Consider the following 23,707-nt stretch of genomic DNA (forward strand, 5'->3'; position numbering starts at 1 on the left):
GCCCCACTTCCCCAAAAAAAACATTTTACTAAGGGCCATCTAATGACTATAATGTTAATGTTGAAAAAATTGGGATGCACCTGTTTCAGACACATTTATGCCCATTGAAAATTAACGCATATTAGTACAATGCAAATACATTCAAGAACCATATATGTGTACTACTGAGCATTAACATGCGTTTCATGGAGCGGAAGATATGATGACTAGTATTGGAATGGTGCAAAAAGTCAAACTTCAGAGGCATGTTATCAAAAGCCTTTATTGGGAATGTAAATGTATGTTCCAAGCCTAGCTGCAGGAATTTAAGATGTAACGAGTAAGAACTGAGTTGTTTTTGCATCCAACCATTTCAAAAAATTCTTCCAGGTACGGCCAGGGATGTAGAAGCTGGAATGTGGCGCGATTTATGTCAAGTCAGAGAATGTAGACGGGCTCTGGTCATGCGCAGGTGCCATGTATCGCGTATAAACCAATAGGGTGTCAGAATGGTATATGTTTCTATTCTCATCCAACCAATCAAATTCACTCTATCCGATTGGCGCGAATTATCTGAATAGGTTTTTGTTTTTTTTGAACACCGGCGGAATAAAAACAAGCCAAAATTAAATAGGAGTAACAAGGCCATTTTTAAAAAGTTTATAAAGTACAGATACCCAAATTCTCTACTTAAGTAAGGTAACGAAGTATTTGTACTTAGTTACTTGACACCTCTGTGAACAGCCCATGTTTCCATGAGCCATATACAGAGTGAAAATTGTGCATGTGTCCACTTTTTCATTGATAATTCACAGGTAAGTATTGAATTTCAATAATATATCTTTGTCATTGTGAGTTCTGACATAATATTGCGATGGAACCATAACTTTTTTGAATGGATTATTCAGAATGTGTTCACACCCCAATATGGCTGTAATATTTACTGCCTTCCAGTAAAGCAAATAGCCTACTGAAAGGGAATGACGGAAAATACAACTACATGCTAACTTTATACCCCTGCTCTTAGATTCTAGTCTGGTTCTGCACTTTTCTGATGGCTGTTGTCCAAAGCGCTGGGCACGTTTGAGATTTAGATTATTCTTTAGATTTAAAGTGTAACAAAATACCTTACACCGAGTTGAATTTTTAAACTTTAATACACACAAAATAATCAGCTGGGTGTTGACTTCGTAGTAAAGGTTTACTATCTTGCAAAGTCGTTTTTATCACAAAATCGTACAAAATCATGAGCAACGATGCAAGATCATGAAATAAATAGTTAATTTGCGTTGGTATCACGGTTCTCGGCTCGTCGTCAGCTTGGCCTCTCCCACGCATTCAGAAACACAAGCTAATTAATTTGTTGTATTGTTGCCTTGTTTACTGTAATGGAACAATGCCAGTGCTCTTGAGCCACCATAGACCGTCTAATATCTTACCTATGATTACCTGCTCTTTGCCAACCACCCGATCTCAACACAACATGTCCGTGCTGGCGCAGTCCCCAAGGCATCATGGGTCCCCAGAAAGTTTGTTGTATTTTGAAGATCGAGGGATGAATCGTTATCTTGATGTAGAAGCTGAATTTATTATTATCAAAACTTGAGAGCTAGCCTATTACAGTATGTATGATCTATCAATTGAGCTTACAGCAAATCCATACTCACTCTCCAAAAGGTCCCCAATGGGTTTAACAGTAAATAAAATAAGACAGGGATCCTCACATATTGCGTCTACTTTTACTTATGTTTATTGATTACTTTATATCTTCATAGTGACATGTCTGATCTATTTTGATTACATGCCAAGATTTTGTGGGACTGTTGAAAGACAAAGGGTTTTCTCTGTATCCCATGTGCACACACAGATACACACAACACACACACGCTCACTCTCATTTGTCTTTTAATACGCCAACCCTGAAATAAAATAGTGTATACAAATGTATCTAAATTGCATGTTGTTGGCCGCCCACAATGCACAGCCCTAGAATCCCATCCTCCTAGCTTTGTTGTGCGCCTGGGACTGTGTTCCAGAGTCATTTCAGGACACTGCACACATACGCACACACAGACACACGTGACTAGTCTCTGCAGTGGCAGTCTCCTCATTTGAACTCACACACTACATCCCCCAAACCTCCCCCCTTTCTCTCTGCCGCAGCTAACATACTTACACACATGCACGTACACGCAAGCACACTCAGACACACACTCACAGTCCACTCTCACTGTACTGTCAATTAAACAATCTATGGTCTCCCATGCATAAGGCACTTTGGAGAACAACTAACAAACCCACCTGAAAACAGACACACACACACACACACACACACACACACACACACACACACACACACACACACACACACACACACACACACACACACACACACACACACACACACACACACACACACACACAGACACACACACACACACACTCATTAAGGTAATGTTGTTTGCATGCAAGTATGTAACCTATGGATCATATAGAGCCGAGAATAATGACCGAAGAGGGGAAGGTGGAAGAAAGAGAAAGCGAGAGCGAGAGAGATGGACAGAGGGAGGATCAGAGAGCGAGGAACAGCGGGAGGGAGAGAGAGAGGAGAATGGGGAGAGGGACTGAGCAGATAACTGTAAGAGACACGAGAGTGACGGCAGAGGCAGATAAATGAATACATGCATTTGAGGAGAAAGAGCTGGAAGAGTGCATTAGAGAGCCAGCATAAAAGGTATTTTTAGAGTGTGACGATAGATAGGGAAAGGTACAGACAAATCCGGCCCTGAAGACGAGAGCTGTTCTGACATTCACCTCATGCCGACATGCTGTGTGCGTGCGACACACGTGTGATACCGTGGAGTGTGTGTGGATGATGGCTGGTTTAAGCGGCCTCACCTGACCTGCCTAGTACTCTGAGGCTGGGTGAGGCTGAACACCTGTTGCACATTGCGTAATCAGTGTGAATGGGTTGAACCAGCCATCTCCACACACTCCGGGAGAGATCTCCTGCATGGTAACATGGAGCAGCAGGTTCATCGTCGACAAACTTCTACAATAAACGGGCTTTCAACATCGCCAACCTGCTTCTTTTGTGTGGAGGAGCGCATTAAATCCCCCTAGGAGTAGTGTGGCAATGGACCTCGTTACAGATGGCTCTGGAAAAAGGGTGATGAGCACGAAATGGATCTGTCAGTTAGACACACACACACACACACACACACACACACACACACACACACACACACACACACACACACACACACACACAACATTTAATAAAGTTTGGTTTGCCATGTTAAGTATTAGACACAGAAGATCCAGAGAGATTTAGGAGGCCTTGAACTGTTGTGTTTGTGCAATATAAAAACACGTTATGCGTCCTTGTGTACAAAACGACACATTGTACCAGAAGAGGAAGACTGACAGTTAAGCCTTAAATCTAAAACATATTATCATATTATTATCATATTAGCTAAAAACATATTATGGACGGGAATCGTTACAACATATACAGACTATATGTGGGAATATATAATAACCCGATCAGATGGCTAGCTAGCTGCTTGGATGCCAAAGTAATTCCTTGTAAACTGACCAATTATTAATATTATTTGTATTAATACATTACGCTTCAATTTTTCTTTTTTAACCATAATAAACCTTTATTCTCTTTATTTTTCATATGTTTAGTAAAAAATATGAGAACAATTATTGTATTCATAAGAAATACACAATATTTGTTTGTTTTACTGATCCTATCAAGATTTATTTGACACAAATTATATAGATGGAGACTATACAGTTAAAATTTAATTCAGAATCATCCCTCAATGAACACACAATAACCCTTTAAATTTTTAGAGTTGACATTTTTCTCTGCACTTGAAAATAAACCAATCAACAAACCAATCAACAAATCAACTTGCAGCTTATAATTACACAGACTACTGTCAGTTGATTGGTTGGTTCAACTGACCGGATGCCAACAACATGTTTCTGCAAAGGTCCAATTTGACTACTTAACATCCTAATTGAAAAAATAAAACAAATCAATAAAAAAAAGACTAATTATAATGAGTCCTTCACTGAGGTTATGGCAAGTTAGCCTTGCAAGAGAAAATTCACACTGACCAAAAACTTTTGCTCTTTTAATTTTGCATTCATTGAAATAAAATGAATTGCTTATGGATGTCGGCATTTTCAATATCAAATAGTGACCAATGAAAATGAGTTGACTGCATGACAGATGACTGCATTGAAGACTGTAATGTCTTACTTTTTAATATATTGACTTTTATTTAATTTGTTCATTAATTTGTTCATCAATCATTTCACCCTCATAGAAGATTTCTCCCTTCATGCACCAACATACATAACTGATTCCAATGGTCTAAAGGGCCTGAATGTACAGAACAGCGAAGATTTAGCTACTCCAATTGTGATGGTATGGTTGGATTGTGGGCAGCCTAACTTGCGATAAAAGCGTGCGCTGAATGACTAGATCTCCTGTTTCAAAGACAGACAGAAGAGTGGGTGGAAACAGGCGACAGGCCTCAGTCTCATATGGGTGCTGGGTGGTGCTGAGGGCTCTGCTGTCTGTACACTTGAGACAGTCAAACTTCAATGTCAGTATAGAACTCAGGGAACTATACGATTCTTTATAAGCGTACTGTATTATCTGCAAACACGAATGAAGTAGAATTAACACAATTGAATGCCAACTATTGACTACTGTGTCTTTTGAGCTTCAAATTTAAGGGCTCGCTGACAGTTAAAGTCCCAGCACACTTATAAGAACTCCTATGTTAAAACTGCGGTTGGCATTTACAATAAAAGAATCCTGATAATAAACCTGTATTTTAGCATCTAAAACAAAAAATATAAAAAAGTTATTCTTAACTTTTTACAAAGTTTCGCTCTGCTTTACTGTCTGCTGTGGATGTGCTGTTGATAGTGTATGAGTTTATGTTTGGATGTAAGTCTCGTTTTTCTGTCACCTCCTTTAGAGACTTGTAAGCTTCCTGAATCAGAATCTGAACAACTCTTCAGTTAGGTTTAATTATGACCATTGTTGGTACCCTAAAACAAAAAAAAACAACGATTTTGTCTTCTTATGTGATTGGGTTTTTATGTTAAAGTTTGAATAAAAAACTAAAGATAGAAATGTAAGATGCTGCATGTATGAATTTAGGGTTTCAATGAGCCAAAACAGAAGAGAACTGAAGAAAGCAACATTCTGAAACTAAACAACACCAAAACATACAAACTCCTGCCTCCTCCCGCCCTGCATTTCAGTGGTTAAAATTAAACTAAGTATAGTTCTTTAATATTAAATTCATAGCACCTTCAAGAAGAGAGACAGGAGGCAGTGATAGTCGACCAAAACATAAATCAAAATGTTGTCTTTATCTTGGTGTCTCAAACATGGAAAGTAATTAATAATAAGCAAAACTATTTCAGACATGATCTTCCTGAAGGTTCCCATTAATTGAAGAACCAACTGAGATTACTAATCTAATTATGGGCACAATCGCAGCTGGCAGCAACAACAACCGAACACAGAAATAATTTGAGGTTTCTTGACTTGTGTGACAAAGCTGATACAGACTGGTGGGTAATTAATGCTTAATTTAATCAGTGAAAATAAGAAAAATAGAAGAATATCAAAAGCTACCACTAATTAATAGGAAAGAAACACAAAAGTTAATCTAAAGAAACAAGCAATTGTAATTCAGTAACTAGTGTCTGTTCCTGTTGCAACTCAACCAATCACAAACTGAATAGATCTTCAGATTCTCTTACTCCATGGCCAATCACCTCTCTGGTATATTTCAATGTTTCAAGGTCATGTACCTCTGTAATTTTGACTCACTCAGAAGACTATACATACCATTTGATGGATGCTTTTACAGAAGCGTCTTACAATACCGTGAGTGCATTCATTATACATTCTGAGCATGGGTGGGTCCCAGCAGGGATTTCAGTTCAGCTCTGACCTAAAATCAACTCCTACAATCATCACCAGAACTTGAGTCGCAAAAATTACGCGATGCTTTACAAATCCTAGACGCCAATCAGGTGTTATAGGAAGACGTATGTGATTGACGGAGCTAATACTAGTTTTCCTGTAGGATTCTGTCCTCCAGCTCAGCGTAGCGCTTCAGCATCTGATTGTAGACCTGGAAGAAACCCACACAAAAACATTATTATAGGCATATCAACTGCTCTCTCTCTCTCTCTCTCTCTCTCTCTCTCTCTCTCTCTCTCTCTCTCTCTCTCTCTCTCTCTCTCTCTCTCTCTCTCTCTCTCTCTCTCTCTCTCTCTCTCTCTCTCTCTCTCTCTCTCTCTCTCTCTCTCTCTCTCCTTACAAGTGGTTTAATGAGAATCATTTCTGAAAGTAGCACAACCTCTCTGAGTCTCTGAGTACATGTGTCTGTGGATATGTGTGTGTCCACTATTATATGTGTCTGTGGATGCGTGTTTGTTACAAAAATCACACGCATACAATATGTGTGTGTGTTAGTCTGTTCATCGTAGTTTGTACGTTTGTCTGCGTCAAAGTGTGCATGTGTATCTTACTCTGTGTCAGTGTGTGTGCGTGTGTGCCAAAGCATGTGCACGTGTGTGTCCATATTTGCCTATGTCTGTTAATATGTGGATGTATGTATAACTGATGGATGTAGTTATTCATCTGTGCGTTTGAATGTGTGTGTGCATACATTCATTGCGTCTTCATGCATCCTGCTATATATATATATGTAATTGTAGCACACAATTCTTCCCTTGAGTCTTCCTGTCATGTGTTCTTTAAACCAACCCCCCCCCCCCCCCCCCATCTTAACATTCAACCCACATCCTCGAGACGAGCAGTGAGGCGCGCAGCTGACCTGATTTTCACAGTATTGTGTTTAAGTCTTCCATTCCCCGCGGGGCTGAAGCAGCGACCACCGCGCTCAGGCTGCTAGCGACTCTACTTCCATATTGTTCTATCATGTCATCTTGCCCAATGGGTAGATCATGGATACCCCAAACAAAGCTTTTTTTCTTAAATATATATATATACATATTCATCTAAGTTCAACAATCTCTTATGTCCCAAAGGGGAAAGTTGTTTTGCAGGAGGAGAATACATACAGTACTGTACTGTATGCATCACACAGGTAGCATAACAAGAAACAGAGCCCAACAGGCATTTATTATATATATATATATATATATATATATATATATAAGAAATTATTCGTGCGGTAATGATAGGACAATGAATGACATTGTTGCACAGTAGGATCACTGGTGGGGAATCAGAATCACGAATGAATGATGTTCACCACTGCCATTGTTATCCTGTGTGTGTGTGTTGTGGCAACCCGGTCCCAACACCTCGGGCCAGGCGGCCCAGGGGAGAGGTGGTGGATGGCATATACCGCCGATAACCACCAGTCGGAGCCAGAGAGCGTCCAGTGCGTCACCCTAATCGGCCCAAATAGAGAACACCTGCGGCGGAGGACGCGGAAGACCAGGTAACCCTTCGAAAGGCGGTGACATTTTGTCTTAGGGGGAGAACTGGGAGTCCGAGAGGGAGCAGGGAACCTCCAGGACCCGATACGGACGGGTAGAAGGGTCAATCTAGCGGACCTTCCCCCAGTGGTCCCGAGGGAACCCGCACGCCCGGACGACGTACGCCAACACGGAACGCACTGCTGGAAGAGCGCTACCGACGGGAGTGACCTCCCTCTCCATGGACGAGACCGGCCCGGTCATAGAGACAATCACCTGGACTCTACCGTGGCTCACGGAGTCAGTATGATTTTTGCTATCCCCGCGTTGGGCACAGACCCACGTGGTTTTCCGTTGTTCAATGAATAAACGCCTTATTGGGCTTTGAACGGACCTTGGCGTATGGTGATTACCTGAGTGAGAGAGACATTCCTGGGGCCGTGTCGTCACATATGGTGGAGGATGCGGGCAGCCTGACCACGCTACGGACCACTCAGGTTTACCAACCCACCCGCCAATGCAGAACCCGGATGGAGCCGCCGCCGCAGCCACCACCCAGCGTCAGCAGCGGGACCAAGCCCTGGCAGCCGACAGGGTTTTAATAGACAATTCCGTCCGTCAGCTCCCGCCAGACGCCCGAAGAACCCTCGCCACCAACCACCCCGACACGATAGATGAGCTGGTCCGGCAACTGGAGAACTGGCAGGTGGCTCAACAGCTGAGTTTTAGCGTCCCAAACCCCTCGCGACCCACCAAGACGCATCGGGACCGACGAGGACCGAATCCTTTGCCACGAGCACCCACACCGAGACCGCAGACCCTCTCCCAGAAGCCCCAAGAGGATAGACAGTGCTTCAGTACGTACGGACCGGACACCTAGCCCGACAGTGTCCCAGAAACCGGGACGTATCCATGCCGCCAGCCTTCGCCGATGAGGGACGGTCAGGGCCGTGTCTCCTGACCACCTGTTGGGCGCATCAGAAGCCCGGGGCCCCAACCCTCCCAGTGCGGGTAGGGAATAAGGACACTCGGGCCCTCTTGGATACCGGCAGTGTCGTGACCCTCCTACGCCCCGACCTAGCTGGGGGACGGCGAGGGGAGCCCATAGAGGCCGCCTGTGTGCACGGGGACACCCACACACACGAGACCTGCCATGTGTTAGTGCGGACCTCCCGAGGGATGTATACGGCATGGGCCGGGATTGAACCCCGAACAGGGTTACCGACCACTGCGGGGTCCGGCACGACGGCACGAACAAACCGGCAGACCCACTTATGGGGATAGGGTGGTCCACTCAACCCCAGCAGAATCGTCTACAGAGGACGACGGACCCAAGGGAGATGGCCCCACCCCAGCGGGCATCCCAGGCCACTCGATGGGAGGAACCCCCTCGGGACCCCCCCTGGACACTCCGGATACCCTGACGGCCACCGAGCAGACCGGCCCACCAGGAGAAGCTGAGAGCTCCCCTCTCACCGAGTTCTCAGATTTTTTTCCGACGGGGGGGGGGGGAGGACTGAACAGGAGCTGATGCTCCTGTTCAGTCGGGTAGGGATAGCCAGGGAGGTACTCACAGACCACGGATCCCGTTTCATGTCACAGGTGATCAAAGAACTGCTTTCCTCCAGGAAAAGCAGCTCCGGACATCGGTGTACCAACCCCAGACTGACGGGCTCGTGGAACGTTTTAACAATGCACTAAATCAGAATGCTCAAGAAGGCCATGGTCACCGACGGGAAACATTGGGACCAGCTCCTGCCCCACGTCCTGTTCGCAGTCCGTGAAGTGCCCCAAGCCTCCACGGGTTTCTTCCCCTTCTAGCTGCTGTACGGGAGAAGACCAAGGGGACTCCTCGACCTCGCCAAGGAGGCGTGGGATAGTTGGCCATCCCCTCATCCCACTATGGTGGACCACGTGGAGCAGATGAGGGACCGCATGGCGCAGGTCTGGCCCATCGTCCGGAACCATCTCCGACAGGCCCAGCAAGCTCAAGCCCGGGTCTACAACCGGGGAGCCCAGCTGCGCATATTTTTGCCCCGCGACCTGGTCCTGGTACTCATACCAACGGCAGAGTACAAGTTCTTGGCCAAGTGGCAGGGGCCCTACGAGGTGGTCGACAGGGTGAGGGAGGTGAACTACAGGGCATAGCAGCCCGGGAGATGCAAACCCACCCAACTCTACCACATCAACCTGCTGAAGCAGTGGCGGACTGGAGCTAACCCACCGGCACAGGCATCCCTGGTTCTGGACGCCCGACGCGACATACCGGTAGTTCCCTCGGGAGAAGACCTCAGCCCAGCCCAGAAGCAAGACCTCGAGGAAGTCATCCTACAGAACCAGGATGTCTTCTCAAAAGTACCCGGGAGGACCACATTTGCCCAACTCGACATTGAGACGGCGCCAGGCGTCACGGTGCACGTCCCCTCCTACCGGGTCCCGGAAGCCCGTAAGAATTCGATCCGGGAGGAGGTCGCCAGAATGCTCCAGCTCTGAGTCATCGAGGAGTCACGCAGCGCCTGGTCCAGCCCTGTTGTCCTGGTCCCCAAACCCAATGGGACTTTTACGACTTCCGGAGACTCAATGAGGTCTCGGACTTTGACGCCTACCCCATGCCCAGGGTCGACGAACTGATTGAGCGACTCGGTCCCGCCCGTTACCTCACTACCCTGGACCTCACCAAGGGGTACTGGTAGGTGCCGCTCACCAGAACCGCTCGGGAGAAGAAGGCGTTTGCGACCCCGGGGGGTCTATTCAAGTATACGGTCCTCCCGTTCGGCGTCCATGGCGCACCCGCCACGTTCCAGAGGATGATGGACCAGCTCCTTCCGCCTCACAAGGCATACGCAGCAGCATATATAGATGACATTATCATCCACAGCGCCAGCTGGGATGTCCACCTCCGACAGTTGCGGGCGGTCCTGGGGGAGTTGAGGAGGGCCAGACTCACAGCCAACCCCGCCAAGTGCCGCCTGGGAACGTCCGACCCCAGGAGAGCAAGGTCGCAGCCAACAGGGACTGGCCCCGCCCCACCTCCAAAAAACAGGTGAAATCGTTTCTTGGTCTAGTAGGGTACTACCAGGTTTATCCCCGGCTCTGCCACTCTGGCCAGTCCCCTAAATGACCTGACCCGGAAGGCCCTGCCAGACCGGGTAACGTGGTCGGAGGCGGCCGAGAGAGCATTCGGTGACCTCAGACAAGCCCTCTGCTCGGAGCCCGTCATGATAACCCCTGATTTTTCTCTGCCAATGATATTCCACACGACGCATCTGAAATGGGTCTGGGAGCGGTACTCTCCCAGGTCCGGGTGGGAGAGGAACACCCAGTGACCTACATCAGCAGAAAGTTCCTCCCCAACGAGAAGAACTATTCTACTGTGGAGAAAGAGGCCCTGGCCATCAAGTGGGCCCTGGACAAGCTGAGGTACTATCTCCTGGGGCGGGAGTTCACGCTCGTCACCGATCATGCGCCACTCAAGTGGATGGCCAGAGCGAAGGACTCGAATGCACGGGTGACGAGGTAGTTCCTGGCCCTCCAGGATTTGAGGTTCCAGGTGGACCACAGGCCGGGCAGGGAACACGCCAACGCCGACGCTCTGTCCCGCCGAGATGCCTGTCTCTGGTCAGTCAGAGACAACCCGAGGCTTCAACCAGCGGTGGAGGAGTGTGTCAACCCGGTCCCAACACCTCGGGCCAGGCGGCCCAGGGGAGAGGTGGTGGATGGCATATACCGCCGATAACCACCAGTCGGCGCCAGAGAGCGTCCAGTGCGTCACCCTAATCGGGTGGAGAACACCTGCGGCAGAGGACGCGGAAGACCAGGTACCCCTTCAAAAGGCGGTGACGTGTTCTCTTACTGGGAGTCCGATCGGAGCAGGGAACCTCCAGGACCCGATACGGACGGGTAGACGGTTGGATCTAGCGGACCTTCCCCCAGCGGCCCCGAGGGAACCCGCACGCCCAGACGACGTACGCCAACACGGAACGCACCGCTGGAAGAGCCCTACCAACGGGAGTGACCTCCCTCTCCAGGGACGAGACCGGCCCGGCCGGAGAGACAATCACCCGGACTCTACCGTGGCTCACAGAGTCATCAGTATGATTTTTGGTTTCCCTGCGTTGGGCACAGACCCACGCGGTTTTCCGTTGTTCAATGAATAAACGCCTTGTGGGCTTTGAACGGACCTTGGCGTATGGAGTGAGAGAGACATTCCTGGGGCCGGGTCGCCACAGTGTGTGTGTGTGTGTGTGTGTGTGTGTGTGTGTGTGTGTGTGTGTGTGTGTGTGTGTGTGTGTGTGTGTGTGTGTGTGTGTGTGTGTGTGTGTGTGTGTGTGTGTGTTTGTTTAGCATGTTCGTGTCTGTGTGTGTTTACCTCTTTTGCCCGCGGGTTGGGAGTCACAGCCAGCTTGGGCTCCATTGCGTTCTCCACCACATCAGAGAAGGGGACCCCGGACTCTACAGATTCAAGCCCTGCAACAAAAAACACACTAACACCTTCAGAAGAGAGGACGTCTTCTTTTGGTCAACCGCTGACATGTTCGATTAGGAATGCTTAGTAATTACTATCCTGCCCGCCCCCTCCAAGGCCTGATTTAAACAGTTTGTGCTCTGGTGCTCTGTTTGACTAATGGTTGACTTATTCTCTCACTCTCACTCTCTCGGTCTGAAAAGGTGACCCAGTATGACCGCAGTAGGAGTCTATGGTTATACTGGGTTGCTTCCAGAAAGGACTTCAAATGTGTTAGTCTGTGGAATGTGCACAGAGGCTCTCCCACACACACACACACACACACACACACACACACACACACACACACACACACACACACACACACACACACACACACACACACACACACACACACACACACACACACACACACACACACACACAAACAAATGCCAATGAGACAAGTTTTATTGACTAGAACCACAAAAGCACCAAACACATGCAGAAAAGCACTGTGAACAAATCCATATTTTCCAACATTGCAGTCACTCTTTAACTGGGACTGTAGCAAGTTTGGGAACTTTAAATGGATTAGCATGGATAAGCATTAGAAGCTACGCTACCTGTCTAGCATTCCGCTCTCGATCTTCCATGACAGACTGGGTATACAATTTTAACTTTGTTTGACTAGCCGTCCGGCACCATTCTGCACAGATTTAGCCAGAGCCATAGAGAGAGAGAGAGTTGCATCATCTCTAAAAGGCAAATTATTTCAGAGCAATGGCAGAACATGGAGACGCCCAATGGCAGCAGGAACTTATGGCAGCAGCGCTGCAAAGGAGTTATCAGATTTAATTTAGTTAGCAACATGTTTTACAGTGTCTTGCTAATTTGTTATGCCCCGTTTACACCATCCCGCCAATGGCCGCTAATCGCCGATGGACCACCGATGTGGAAGTCGGGGTGATTCGGGTGACATCAGGCTAAAAATGTATGATCGGGTCAATTTATCGGGGTAGCATTTACACATACCCGATGTTATAACGATAACATAACGATTTATGCCAGGGAAGACACCCGAAGTGCGCTTGGCGTCATTTGACGTCATTTCGAATGACGCCAAACGCGTCATTTGACGTGTTTCGGGAGAAGGCAAAGGGGAGACTGGTTTAGACTGATATTTATTTATATATTTATTTATATTACAATAGCGATTTTATAATAATAGAACGCCGGTTCTAAATGGGTGAAGTACCCTGTAATTATAAAAGTAGGACATCCATCCATCACCCACTATTTATACCCAAGTGGCAGATTGAGGGTCTTCCTTAACACAATCTGGTCACTCACATTCGTTATTTGTCTAGGGTTCTCGAGGGTCTTTCCTGTGTTGAGGTTGCCGATATAAAGACGATAAAACACGATAAAGCGCGGAAGATTAACGAATATAGCCTATGTGCCCAGGAAAATTCCCGAACGATTTGCGATGTCTTACGTTATACTCCCGTTCTATTCCCGATTATAGCCGATTAGCCCATAGCAACACCTGGTAACCGATTCTACCCCGATAGACCCAAAATTAACAAACATGTTCGTTCTTTGCCGATGTTGCCCGATCATTGAGCATTTCTTCCCGTTTCTTCCCGTTGTCTAACGATGTTCCCGGGAAGAGTAACGGTGTTTCCCGATGCAACCACGCTATTTGCCGATGTTATAACGATAGCTGCTGATTTAGCCATCGGGCACCATCGGGGCCCACTATCGGGTAGGTGTAAACAGGGCATTTGCAGTTGGTAGACTCTAATTAAGCTATGTTACAGGGAGAAAATCAAGATCATCAATATGGTTCCTTGTTTTGTTTTCGTGTGCATCCGTACGGGCAAATGTCTCTAAACACATGTTTTGAGTTGGATCTCAAGATTGTTAGATGATCAGTTCAGAGCACATTGACGGTACACTCCTAACTGCGTAAATAGGGTTCATCTTTGTATCTATTCATGTTCTCCACGTGCGCCTCAATTAGTGCCTCATATTTTGAAACATGAGATTATTATAAGTATGTTGATGTAGTCAGTGGTATGATTCTACACAGGAGGTCATGAATGCATTCAAGCATTCAAAGGCAACACCTTGATCGTCATGCTTGCTGTACATTAGTGTTGTTGGAGGATACAGATCCCTTGGAGAGGCTAATGCTCCGTATATGGGGTTGTTGATTTATAGTTACCCTAACCCTAACCACACATAAAACAACCAATAGCCTATAGTGTATTGCATTTATGAAAGGTGTGGGTGTATGATGTGACAATTATTGGCAGTTGGTAGTTGACAAAATATTGAAACATTTGATTTAGCTATTTTAATCAGTATCACCGTGATCTCCAAAATAAGAGGTGTTCCATTTTAAACAAAAAATATGAATACTTTTTATTATTTATAAACAAGTCAGACTGACAAGACTGCAGAGGGGTGGAAGAGACACATTCGGCTCCCGAGCCGCAGGTTGCTGACCCCTGGTTTAGATGGACTGATATTCAATTCCTAACTTTGGTTTGCAATACTCCAAATAAATTTATATTATGTTAACTGGTTACCAAACATCGCTGCTTCATGGTAGGTCAGCAAAGTCATGTGCAAATTCCCCTCATTCATATGCAGCTGGAACTATCTGGAGCTACATGAATCCAGTCAACCACCAAGCTATTTGACCCTCCATTTAGACAACTCTGTCTTTCTATGGCTCTGAATTAAGCTCAGTTATTATTATGGCTTATCGACTTATGACTTACAGTTTTTCTCAGTCGCTTTGGTACATTTCTCAGATCAGAATTGAAATTCTCAAAACTACCTGTTCAATCTTCACATCATTGTGTCACTTGTGCACATCAAAAAAGTTTCTAATTTCTTTGAACAAGTTGCAAATGCTTTGGTACATTCATGCAAATGATTATGTACAATTCTCTGCTCTTTCCTACATTATCAATTGCTTATGTCATGTTGATCCAAATGTATTGTAATGGGTCTCTATTGAATAGTCTCACCCCAAAAACATTTAGGCATTAGGTCATTGCATAAGTCTTTACATGCAAAATGGTTGAACAAGTTGTCATAATATGTCAAGCATATTTCTATACATTTCCATTAGACTTTTTTTCTAAATCTGTTCTGAATTGCTAAATTGCTACCAGGTGAATCTTAACTTTCTCTAAAGAAGGGAAATGTGTGAAGTGTTAGATCAACCAACGATCAACCAGTTTACTGAAATAGCTCAAAGGTGGATCTCCTGAACCATGAACTGGCAAGTATACAGTATATATAGCTGGAGCACAAAACAATGTTACATTGTCTGACAATGGAAGGACAAGGATTTGGACAGGGTCAACAGCCAGAGAGAAGAAGAAGAGGAAGAGGAGTGAGGCTGCCTGAGAATTTGTGGCCCAACAGACAGGAACGTCAGGAGGCGTAGGAAGACTGCACCGTAATTCCTACAGCAATGCATGTACAGTTTACCCTAAGGAGATTTTCCTATGTTCGCATTTCTAGCAATGACATGGTCTGTCAACAAATAAAAGTACAATCAGTCAAAGCGTAAATGAGAATCTTGTCCAGTCTCTTGCAATCAATCTCCCACATACACTAAGGTGTAACTTATAATTTACAAAAATTGTCTTCAAAACTTTAGCCATAGTTTACATCAGAACATCCCTCCAGAGTACACTGTTATTGACAACATGACTAAGCAATTTGACTCTCTTATCCATACACAATGACACAAGGACTTGTCATTGTGATGGCACTGACATGTTCATTGACACAGATATTTACTTTTGAGAAACGAACTAAGGATTTTGAGCAAGAGACTGGGTTTGCAAGAAATCCATGGTGTTTTGCTATTTGTACGAATTGTTTTGAGAAATGCACTTACTGTTTTGCAAATTTCAATTCTGATCTGAGAAATGTACCAAAGTGACTGAGAAAAACGGTAAACTAAGCTAATAAACAAATTAAAGAAACATATACACACACACACATACACTCACATACACACACAAACACGCCATGGCAACACCTGTGTCTGAAAGATCAATCTAACTGAACCTCCACTACTAAATCATTCTCCCACTATTGAATACAACCCCATTGCCCCCAAACGCGCTCTCTCTCTCTCTCTCTCTCTCTCTCTCTCTCTCTCTCTCTCTCTCTCTCTCTCTCTCTCTCTCTCTCTCTCTCTCTCTCTCTCTCTCTCTCTCTCTCTCTCTCTCTCTCTCTCTCTCTCTCTCTCTCTCTCTCTCTCTCTCTCTCTCTCTCTCCCTCCCTCCCCCCCCCCCCCTCTGGAGTCTTTATCTTAGCTAAACTGAAGCAAAGCATAAATGAGAGCTGGGATCAGAGAATCACAGACAGTTCTGGAAGAGATTGTTACACACCCTGGTGTATATGCACAGATAGACACTTAAAACACACACACACACACACACACACACACACACACACACACACACACACACACACACACACACACACACACACACACACACACACACACACACACACACACACCAGTATCTATCTCATATTGATTTGTCAGTCTATGTAAAAGTTATTAATACCTCTCTCGTTGTGCTGCTCAGACCCTCAACAGGATCCACTATCAAAGGCCTAAGGTCTCACTAGTTTCATTGATGTGTTTCATCAAAGTTGAAATTACTGGGAAAATACATGGAACATCCAATTCACCTATGATTTATTGAAGTCATCGCCTGTAGAAGTCATCACCATGCTCCCTCTTCAATCCCTCCATCCAAACATGAATCATCCATCCATCCTCCATCCATCCATTCATCCATTCATCAATCATCCATTGATGATATCACACGCAATTGATATTGCGTGTGATATTACGGCTGCAATATTCAACATCCTTTATGGCCCAGTTCATATATTCCCTATTGCAGCATCAGGGCCTGTTTATCGCATCAGGCGCACCAGACATACCGCCGCCTTCTCCGCTCAGCGTACATAAAAGATAAACAGAGCATTTTACATGCTCTCGCTTTCTTTGAGTTGTTTCACGGTGCGGCTCGTACGCGTCGACGCAGCGACTCCGCAGAGGGCTGGTGAGATCGCCCGGCCCGGGCAACACGGAGACTTCTGTCCATACACCAGGAGATGAAAACGATCCGAGTGGAGCGCCACAGCACCGTTTCATCAGGGCGGGAGAGAGAGGCGGCCCAATAACACCCACCGTGTTACATCCGCTTCAAACGCAGCCATGCAAGCCGCAACGAGATATGGAACATATATGTATGAAATATTTATGCCTAGGATGGCAGGCCCATTCTACATAATTTGGAAAGAGCAAGGAGTATAAAAGATAATTCTCGCCATCTCTGGCAGTATTTTGGTGGAGAAATGAAAAGGTGAAAAAAACCAGTATCTTAGTATCTTACGCAAACTGCGCCGACTTCAAACAGGAGCGTAACGCAGCTGATGCTAACTGCTAATGATCCTCTTGGGAGCGTGGGGAGATGGAGCTGGAGGGACTCACACTGAAACAAGTGGGGGGAGAAGAGGGGATAAATACTTAATCGTAACAGCACACATGGTAGACATTGTGTAAGATGAGCCCTCCTCTAAACGTATTTGTACTGTGTCCACAGAGGACAAAATGATCCCACAAAGGATATAACTGAGTAAGACTTTATAACCTGTATAAAAAAACATATGGTATGCCTCCACCTTAGCGGATCTTAATCCCGTAAATATCCCACAGGTGAGCAGTCATTCCAACAAGTATCTCATGAGAATGACAATATATTTTTTATTGTCCATTTTGAAATATATGTCTGACTTAATAACAATTAATACATCTTAGCATAGGGTTGATCTGTGTGGACCGCAGGTCGTCTTTTTCAAGCACATTTGTGTCTATGAACTGATGCAGTATCTTCAATTGAGTGCTAAATCTGTAGGCAACGGGACAAGACTTTGGTATTGGAACCACTCTTGGGTAACACTTTATAATAAGGTGCCATAATAAATAGCAAAGTAGTCATTGCCTAACCCTTTGTTAATATTTGTTAATTGTTACAAAAATATCTAATTGGCAGAAGTTAATAGTTTTTTTTCACTGACCACAGAGTGTCGCTGGTTAGGGTTAGGGTTGTGTGCTAGGGTTAGGGCCGTGTGTTATGGTTAAGGCTGTGTGTTAGGGTAAGGGTTAGGGCCGTGTGTTAGGGTTAGGGTCGTGTGTTAGGGTTAGGGTTAGGGTTAGGGTCTTGTGTTAGGGTTGGGTTAGGGTTATGCAAACAACTTGTTGCGGCCATCCTTTGCCTTGGGTTGGATGCGTGTGTATGGATTGTTGATAATGTTTGTTGATGGTGTTCGATGTTGGTTGAGTGATTGGATGGTGGGGGGGCGTGGTTTGTGCCACCTGTAAATGCACTCGAGAATGGCAGCCCGTGTCAGTCCAGCAAAGTCACAAACTGGTGCAGACACTGTGGAAATATATAATTTTGACCACTCAAATCTAAGTGTTCGTTTTCAAGTACCTTAAGCTTTTCGTTAAGTTAAGAGTTTATTTGTTATTTTGAAACCCTTTTTACTCATGGTTTGGAAGCCCTTTGTACGAAAATAAATACTTCTTGGATGGAAGAAAACCACGTTTTGGAGTGCGTTTCTCAAACACCACAGTTAATGCCCCGGAGGCATCACTCGACTTCGGATGCCGTGACATTAAGTCAAAATTATCTCGATTCTGGACTGACTGGAAAATGGAAAATGGATTGGACAAGTTTGCAGCGCTAAAGTCCTGCTCTCGGCTGATGAATGGAAAATGTTTGACGACCGTCTACCGTGAATACCGAGCTCAACAGACCGCCGGCGCGCGGTGAAGCCTCGTCAGGTCTTTCGTTGGAAGCGATCACTGCTCACTGCTTATGCCAATATTTGTGTGAAAATTAAGAATTGGAAATGGAAAGCGATACTGATCAAGGTGTGGACCCAGAAAGGAAATTGTTGCAAACAATTAGATCACGCAGAGGAAAGCTCGGCGCTCTGACGAGAAAAAAGAATGAAGTGCTTCATATGGTAAAGACAAATGACGATAAAGAAAATGTGAATAAACATCTGGACACATTCAACGAGCTGTTAACAAACTTTATGGACCTGCAAGTGGATGTGCAATCACTGCTAGAGGTTGATGAAAGAGAAGATGATCATACTCGGTGGTATGAGCCAAAGTTAATCGAATTCAAAGAATTCCTAACAACCGTTCGCTTATGGATGTGTGAGGATGATGATGGTGAAGAGTCTCGTGAAGAAGTGGACGACATAAATGCTTTAGGTGAACAAGTTGATAATGACGATGAAGAACAAGCATGCAGTGAGATTGGCCGTAGCGCGTCACAAGTGTCATTATGCGCCAGCGGCTCCAAATCATTAACAACCGCCTGCGTAGAAGCCGAGGCTGAGCGCGCTGCTCTGAGCGTCAAAGTCAAAACGTTGGAACAAAAGCATGCATTGGATATGGAGGAGGCAAAGATAAAGGCCAAGCAAGAAACGCTTGCATTAACAGCTGAACTGGCAGCCGCAGAAGCTAAAGCAAAAGTACTACGGCAAGCCGGAGCTGGCTCAGTAAGTTCGAAAGCAAGCAGCCGCACAAGTCAACATCGCTCCGCCTTATCTCAACCCCCCCGTGCTAAAATGCAGAAACATCGTACACCGAAATCTGAACCAATCACTGCCCCAATTGAAAGCCGTATTCATGCAAGAACAACTAGCCCAGAAAATGTTGTAGACGTTCTGAAAAGGCAGAATGACATAACTGAAATATTGATAAAACATCAGAAAGCCTCCCTCCTGCCAGTTAGAGAGATTCCCAGCTTTGATGGTGACCCACTGCACTTCAATTCATTCATTAGAGCCTTTGAGCAAGGCATAGAAAACAAAACAGACAATATGCAAGATAGACTCTACTACCTGGAGCAGTACACCGTGGGGCAGCCAAGACAAATTGTACGCAGCTGTCAGCATATGGATATGAAAAGTGGATATAATGAAGCAAAGAAGCAGCTTGAGTGGCATTTTGGAAACAAGATGAGGATCACAATGGCATTCATGAGCAAAACATTAAATTGGACGGCTATAAAAGCAGAGGATGGCCCCGCATTAAGAGCATATTCAATCTTTCTCCGAAGCTGCTACAACACCTTGTCAGGGATTGACTACGTGGAGGAACTGGAAAATGCAGCAAACCTGAGGATAATTGCATCAAAGTTACCCTTTAAGCTGCGTGATACCTGGAGAACAGTCGTCTGTGATATTCAGGAAAGGCAATGCAGACGTCCAAAGTTTGAAGATCTCCTCCAATTCATTGAGAAGAAAACTCGTGCACTACTGGATCCCATGTTTGGCGAAATAAATATGCCACTATCAGTGGAAAATAGAGCCAAACTCAAGGTACCACAAAAGTCCAGCAGGGGGAGCAGTTTTGCCACCACCGTCACCCCTGTCTTTGAAAATGCAAAAAGTAGGATAGAAGGGGAGCATAAACAAATAACAAGGAATGCCATTAAAAGACCCTGCCTGTTTTGTAGCAAAGACCACTCAATGGAAACATGTGTGTTGTTTAAAGGAAAACCCAACAAAGAAAAAGTGGAATTCATGAGAGCCAATGGATTGTGCTTTGGATGCCTGGAAAAAGGACACATGAGCAAGTACTGTAAAAATCGTATGACATGTGAAGCCTGCCACAAGACTCATCCAACCATCTTGCACATAGAAACAAAAGACAGTCAAAGAGAGCAACCAGCTAGGATGCAACTCATAGAAGCATCCATGTCCAGTGCCTTGGTTTCCCTGAGCGCTGGTAGCCACACTGGGGCCGGCATTAAAGAGAGTGCACTCTCAATAGTCCCAGTAAAGGTGAAATTGGGCAAGGGAACAAAAACTGTGCAAACATATGCCTTCTTGGATGGAGGAAGCACTGCAACATTCTGCACTGAGGAGTTGATGCAACAACTAAATGCTAATGGAAGGAAGCAGGACATATTGCTCAGGACAATGGGTCAAGAGAAGCCAGTGTCTAGCTACAAAATCTCTGGATTGGAAGTTGCTGCTTTGAATGGAAATGGATACCTTAAACTGCCTGATGTCTACACACACAAATCCATCCCAGTCTCCCAAGAAAATATCCCTAAGAATGAGGATATTAGAAAATGGCCTTACCTGGATGAGGTTGACTTGACACCAATTGATGCCAGCATTGGGCTGCTTATAGGTGTCAATGCCCCAAAAGCCATGGAGCCATGGAGAGTAATTAATAGTGAGGGTATTGGGCCCTACGCTGTGAAGACTCGACTAGGGTGGGTTGTCAATGGCCCACTCAACATGACTAGTGATGGAAGTGCAGCTGCAGGTACGGTGCAGGTTAATCGCATATCCGTTGAAGATCTGTTGGTCCAGCAATATAATCAAGACTTTGTGGAGCAGCACTATGAGGGCAAAAAGGTGATGTCTGTGGAAGACCAACAGTTTATGGACAAAGTGTCAAGCTCAGCTGTTCTGGAAAATGGCCATTACAGCTTAAAGCTCCCCTTTCGTAAAGATAACGTGAATCTTCCCAACAACAAAGCTGTAGCCCAGCAAAGGGCACAGCACCTGTTAAAGAAGTTCAAAAGAGATCTAAAGTTCTTTAACGAATACAAAGAATTCATGAAGGATGTTATAGCAAAAGGATATGCAGAAGTCATACCACAAGACCAGTTGGAACATAAAAGTGGAAAAGCATGGTTTATACCACATCACGGAGTCTACCACCCACGCAAAAGGACTTTGCGCGTGGTGTTTGATTGTGCATCCGTGTACGGTGGAACATCTCTAAACAAAGAGCTGCTGCAAGGCCCTGACTTAACAAATTCACTGGTAGGCGTATTGCTTCGTTTCCGCCAGGGCTCCATAGCTATCATGACTGACATTGAGGGAATGTTCCACCAGGTGAGAGTGGCAAAAGAGGATGTAAACTATCTGCGCTTTCTCTGGTGGCCAGACGGGGATGTTACGCAAGAGCTGGCGGAGCACAGGATGACAGTGCACATCTTTGGAGCTGTCTCTTCCCAAGTTGTGCCACATTTGCCCTGTTGAAGACAGCTGATGACAACCAAAATGATTATGCAGCCGAGATCGTAAACACCATCCGGCAGAACTTTTACGTTGACGACTGCTTAAAAGCTGTAAATACCGTGGAGCAAGCAACATATCTCTATGAGAACCTCACACACCTGTGCGCCCAAAGGGGGATTTCGGCTCAACAAATGGGTGAGCAACCATCGCTCCGTCCTGGCAGCCATCCCCGAGGATCAGAGAGCTAAAGGAGTTAAAACACTGGACCTGGACAAAGATCAGCTTCCCATGGAAAGGGCGCTTGGAGCTCAATGGAATGTAGAGCAGGATACCTTCACGTTCAGTATTGAGGTAAAACCCCACTCAGTGACCAGACGAGGCATTCTGTCCATAGTAAGCTCAATATACGACCCCCTTGGCTTCCTGGCACCAGTTATTCTCCCTGCAAGACAAATCTTGCAGGGGTTGTGCAAAACAAGCTGGGTTGGGATGACCAAATCCCGCAAGAATGGCTCAAGCGTGGCAAAAGTGGCTGAGTAGCCTAACTTTATTGGATGCATTTAATATCACCAGAAGCTTTGCACCCAAAAACTTTGGAGCAATAGCAGCAGCACAGATGCATCATTTCTGTGATGCCAGTGAAATGGGGTATGGCTCGGTATCTTACCTCCGGCTGACGAACACCAGGAGAGAGGTGAGCATTGCTTTCGTCATGGGAAAGGCCAGAGTAGCGCCACTTAAGCAAACAACCATACCCAGGCTGGAACTTGGAGCTGCAGTCTTAGCTGTGCGCATCAACAAGATGCTACAAACAGAGCTAGAAATCAACATGGAGGAGCCTGTTTTCTGGTCCGACAGCATGACAGTTCTTCAGTACATTGCCAGTAGCACCAAACGATTCAAAACATATGTGGCAAATCGTGTTTCCATCATTCGAGAGCTGTCAGAAGGGGCACAATGGCGGCACATAAGTTCCAAGCTAAATCCAGCAGATGCCGCATCACGTGGCTTGAAGGCTGATGTATTCCTCCAGTCTAAGTTGTGGATCAATGGCCCATGCTTCCTCTGCAAACCTCAATCACAATGGCCAGGAACAATACAAATGGATGGAGTTCTTGACGACGACCCAGAGGTCAACACCAAGATTTCTGCCAATGCCGTAGTGCTGAAAGACAGTGAATGTCCCACAAGTAAGCTTCTGAGCTATTTTTCCAAGTGGACAGACCTAACGAGAGCTGTAGCATGGATTCTGAAGATAAAAGAGCTACTTCTTCAGTTGAGAGGACAAAGAATGAACACAACCCAGGATCAAGCTAAACAGGAGCGCAAACTGAAGCAGCAAATAAAACCAAACATTCCCAAACTGTCAGTGAGCGATTTGGAGAAAGCGGAAAAGGCCATTGTCTGTTTTGTGCAGAGGCAGTCTTATCCAGACGAAATCGAAGCCTTAACTAAAGGCACTTTGAAGAAAGCTAGCCATCTGTACAAGCTGGACCCTGTGATGGTGGATGGAGTCCTGAGAGTTGGTGGTAGGTTGAGCAGGTCGGCTCTCCCTGAAGAAACAAAACATCCAATGATTCTTCCAAAAAGCAGCCAAATCGCCACGCTAATTCTGCGTCACATCCATCTTAAAGTTGGTCATGGGGGCAGAAATCACATGCT

General features: G+C 45.6%; 1 protein-coding gene across 1 annotated transcript in view; it reads right to left on the reverse strand.

Annotated features, from left to right (window-relative positions):
• Positions 1-3,696: 3,696 nt before the first annotated feature.
• Positions 3,697-23,707, reverse strand: part of xylb (xylulokinase homolog (H. influenzae)) — a 39,304-nt gene continuing 19,293 nt past the window's right edge. The window contains exons 18-19 of the mRNA XM_056583892.1: positions 11,849-11,946; positions 3,697-6,161 (exon numbers count right to left, since the gene is read on the reverse strand). Coding sequence (XP_056439867.1) covers positions 6,099-6,161; positions 11,849-11,946 — 161 coding nt within the window. The 3' untranslated portion in view covers positions 3,697-6,098. The remainder of the gene's footprint in view (positions 6,162-11,848; positions 11,947-23,707) is intronic.

Source organism: Gadus chalcogrammus, chromosome 23 (assembly GCF_026213295.1).
Source record: "Gadus chalcogrammus isolate NIFS_2021 chromosome 23, NIFS_Gcha_1.0, whole genome shotgun sequence".
In the NCBI taxonomy this organism is placed as follows: Eukaryota; Metazoa; Chordata; class Actinopteri; order Gadiformes; family Gadidae; genus Gadus; species Gadus chalcogrammus.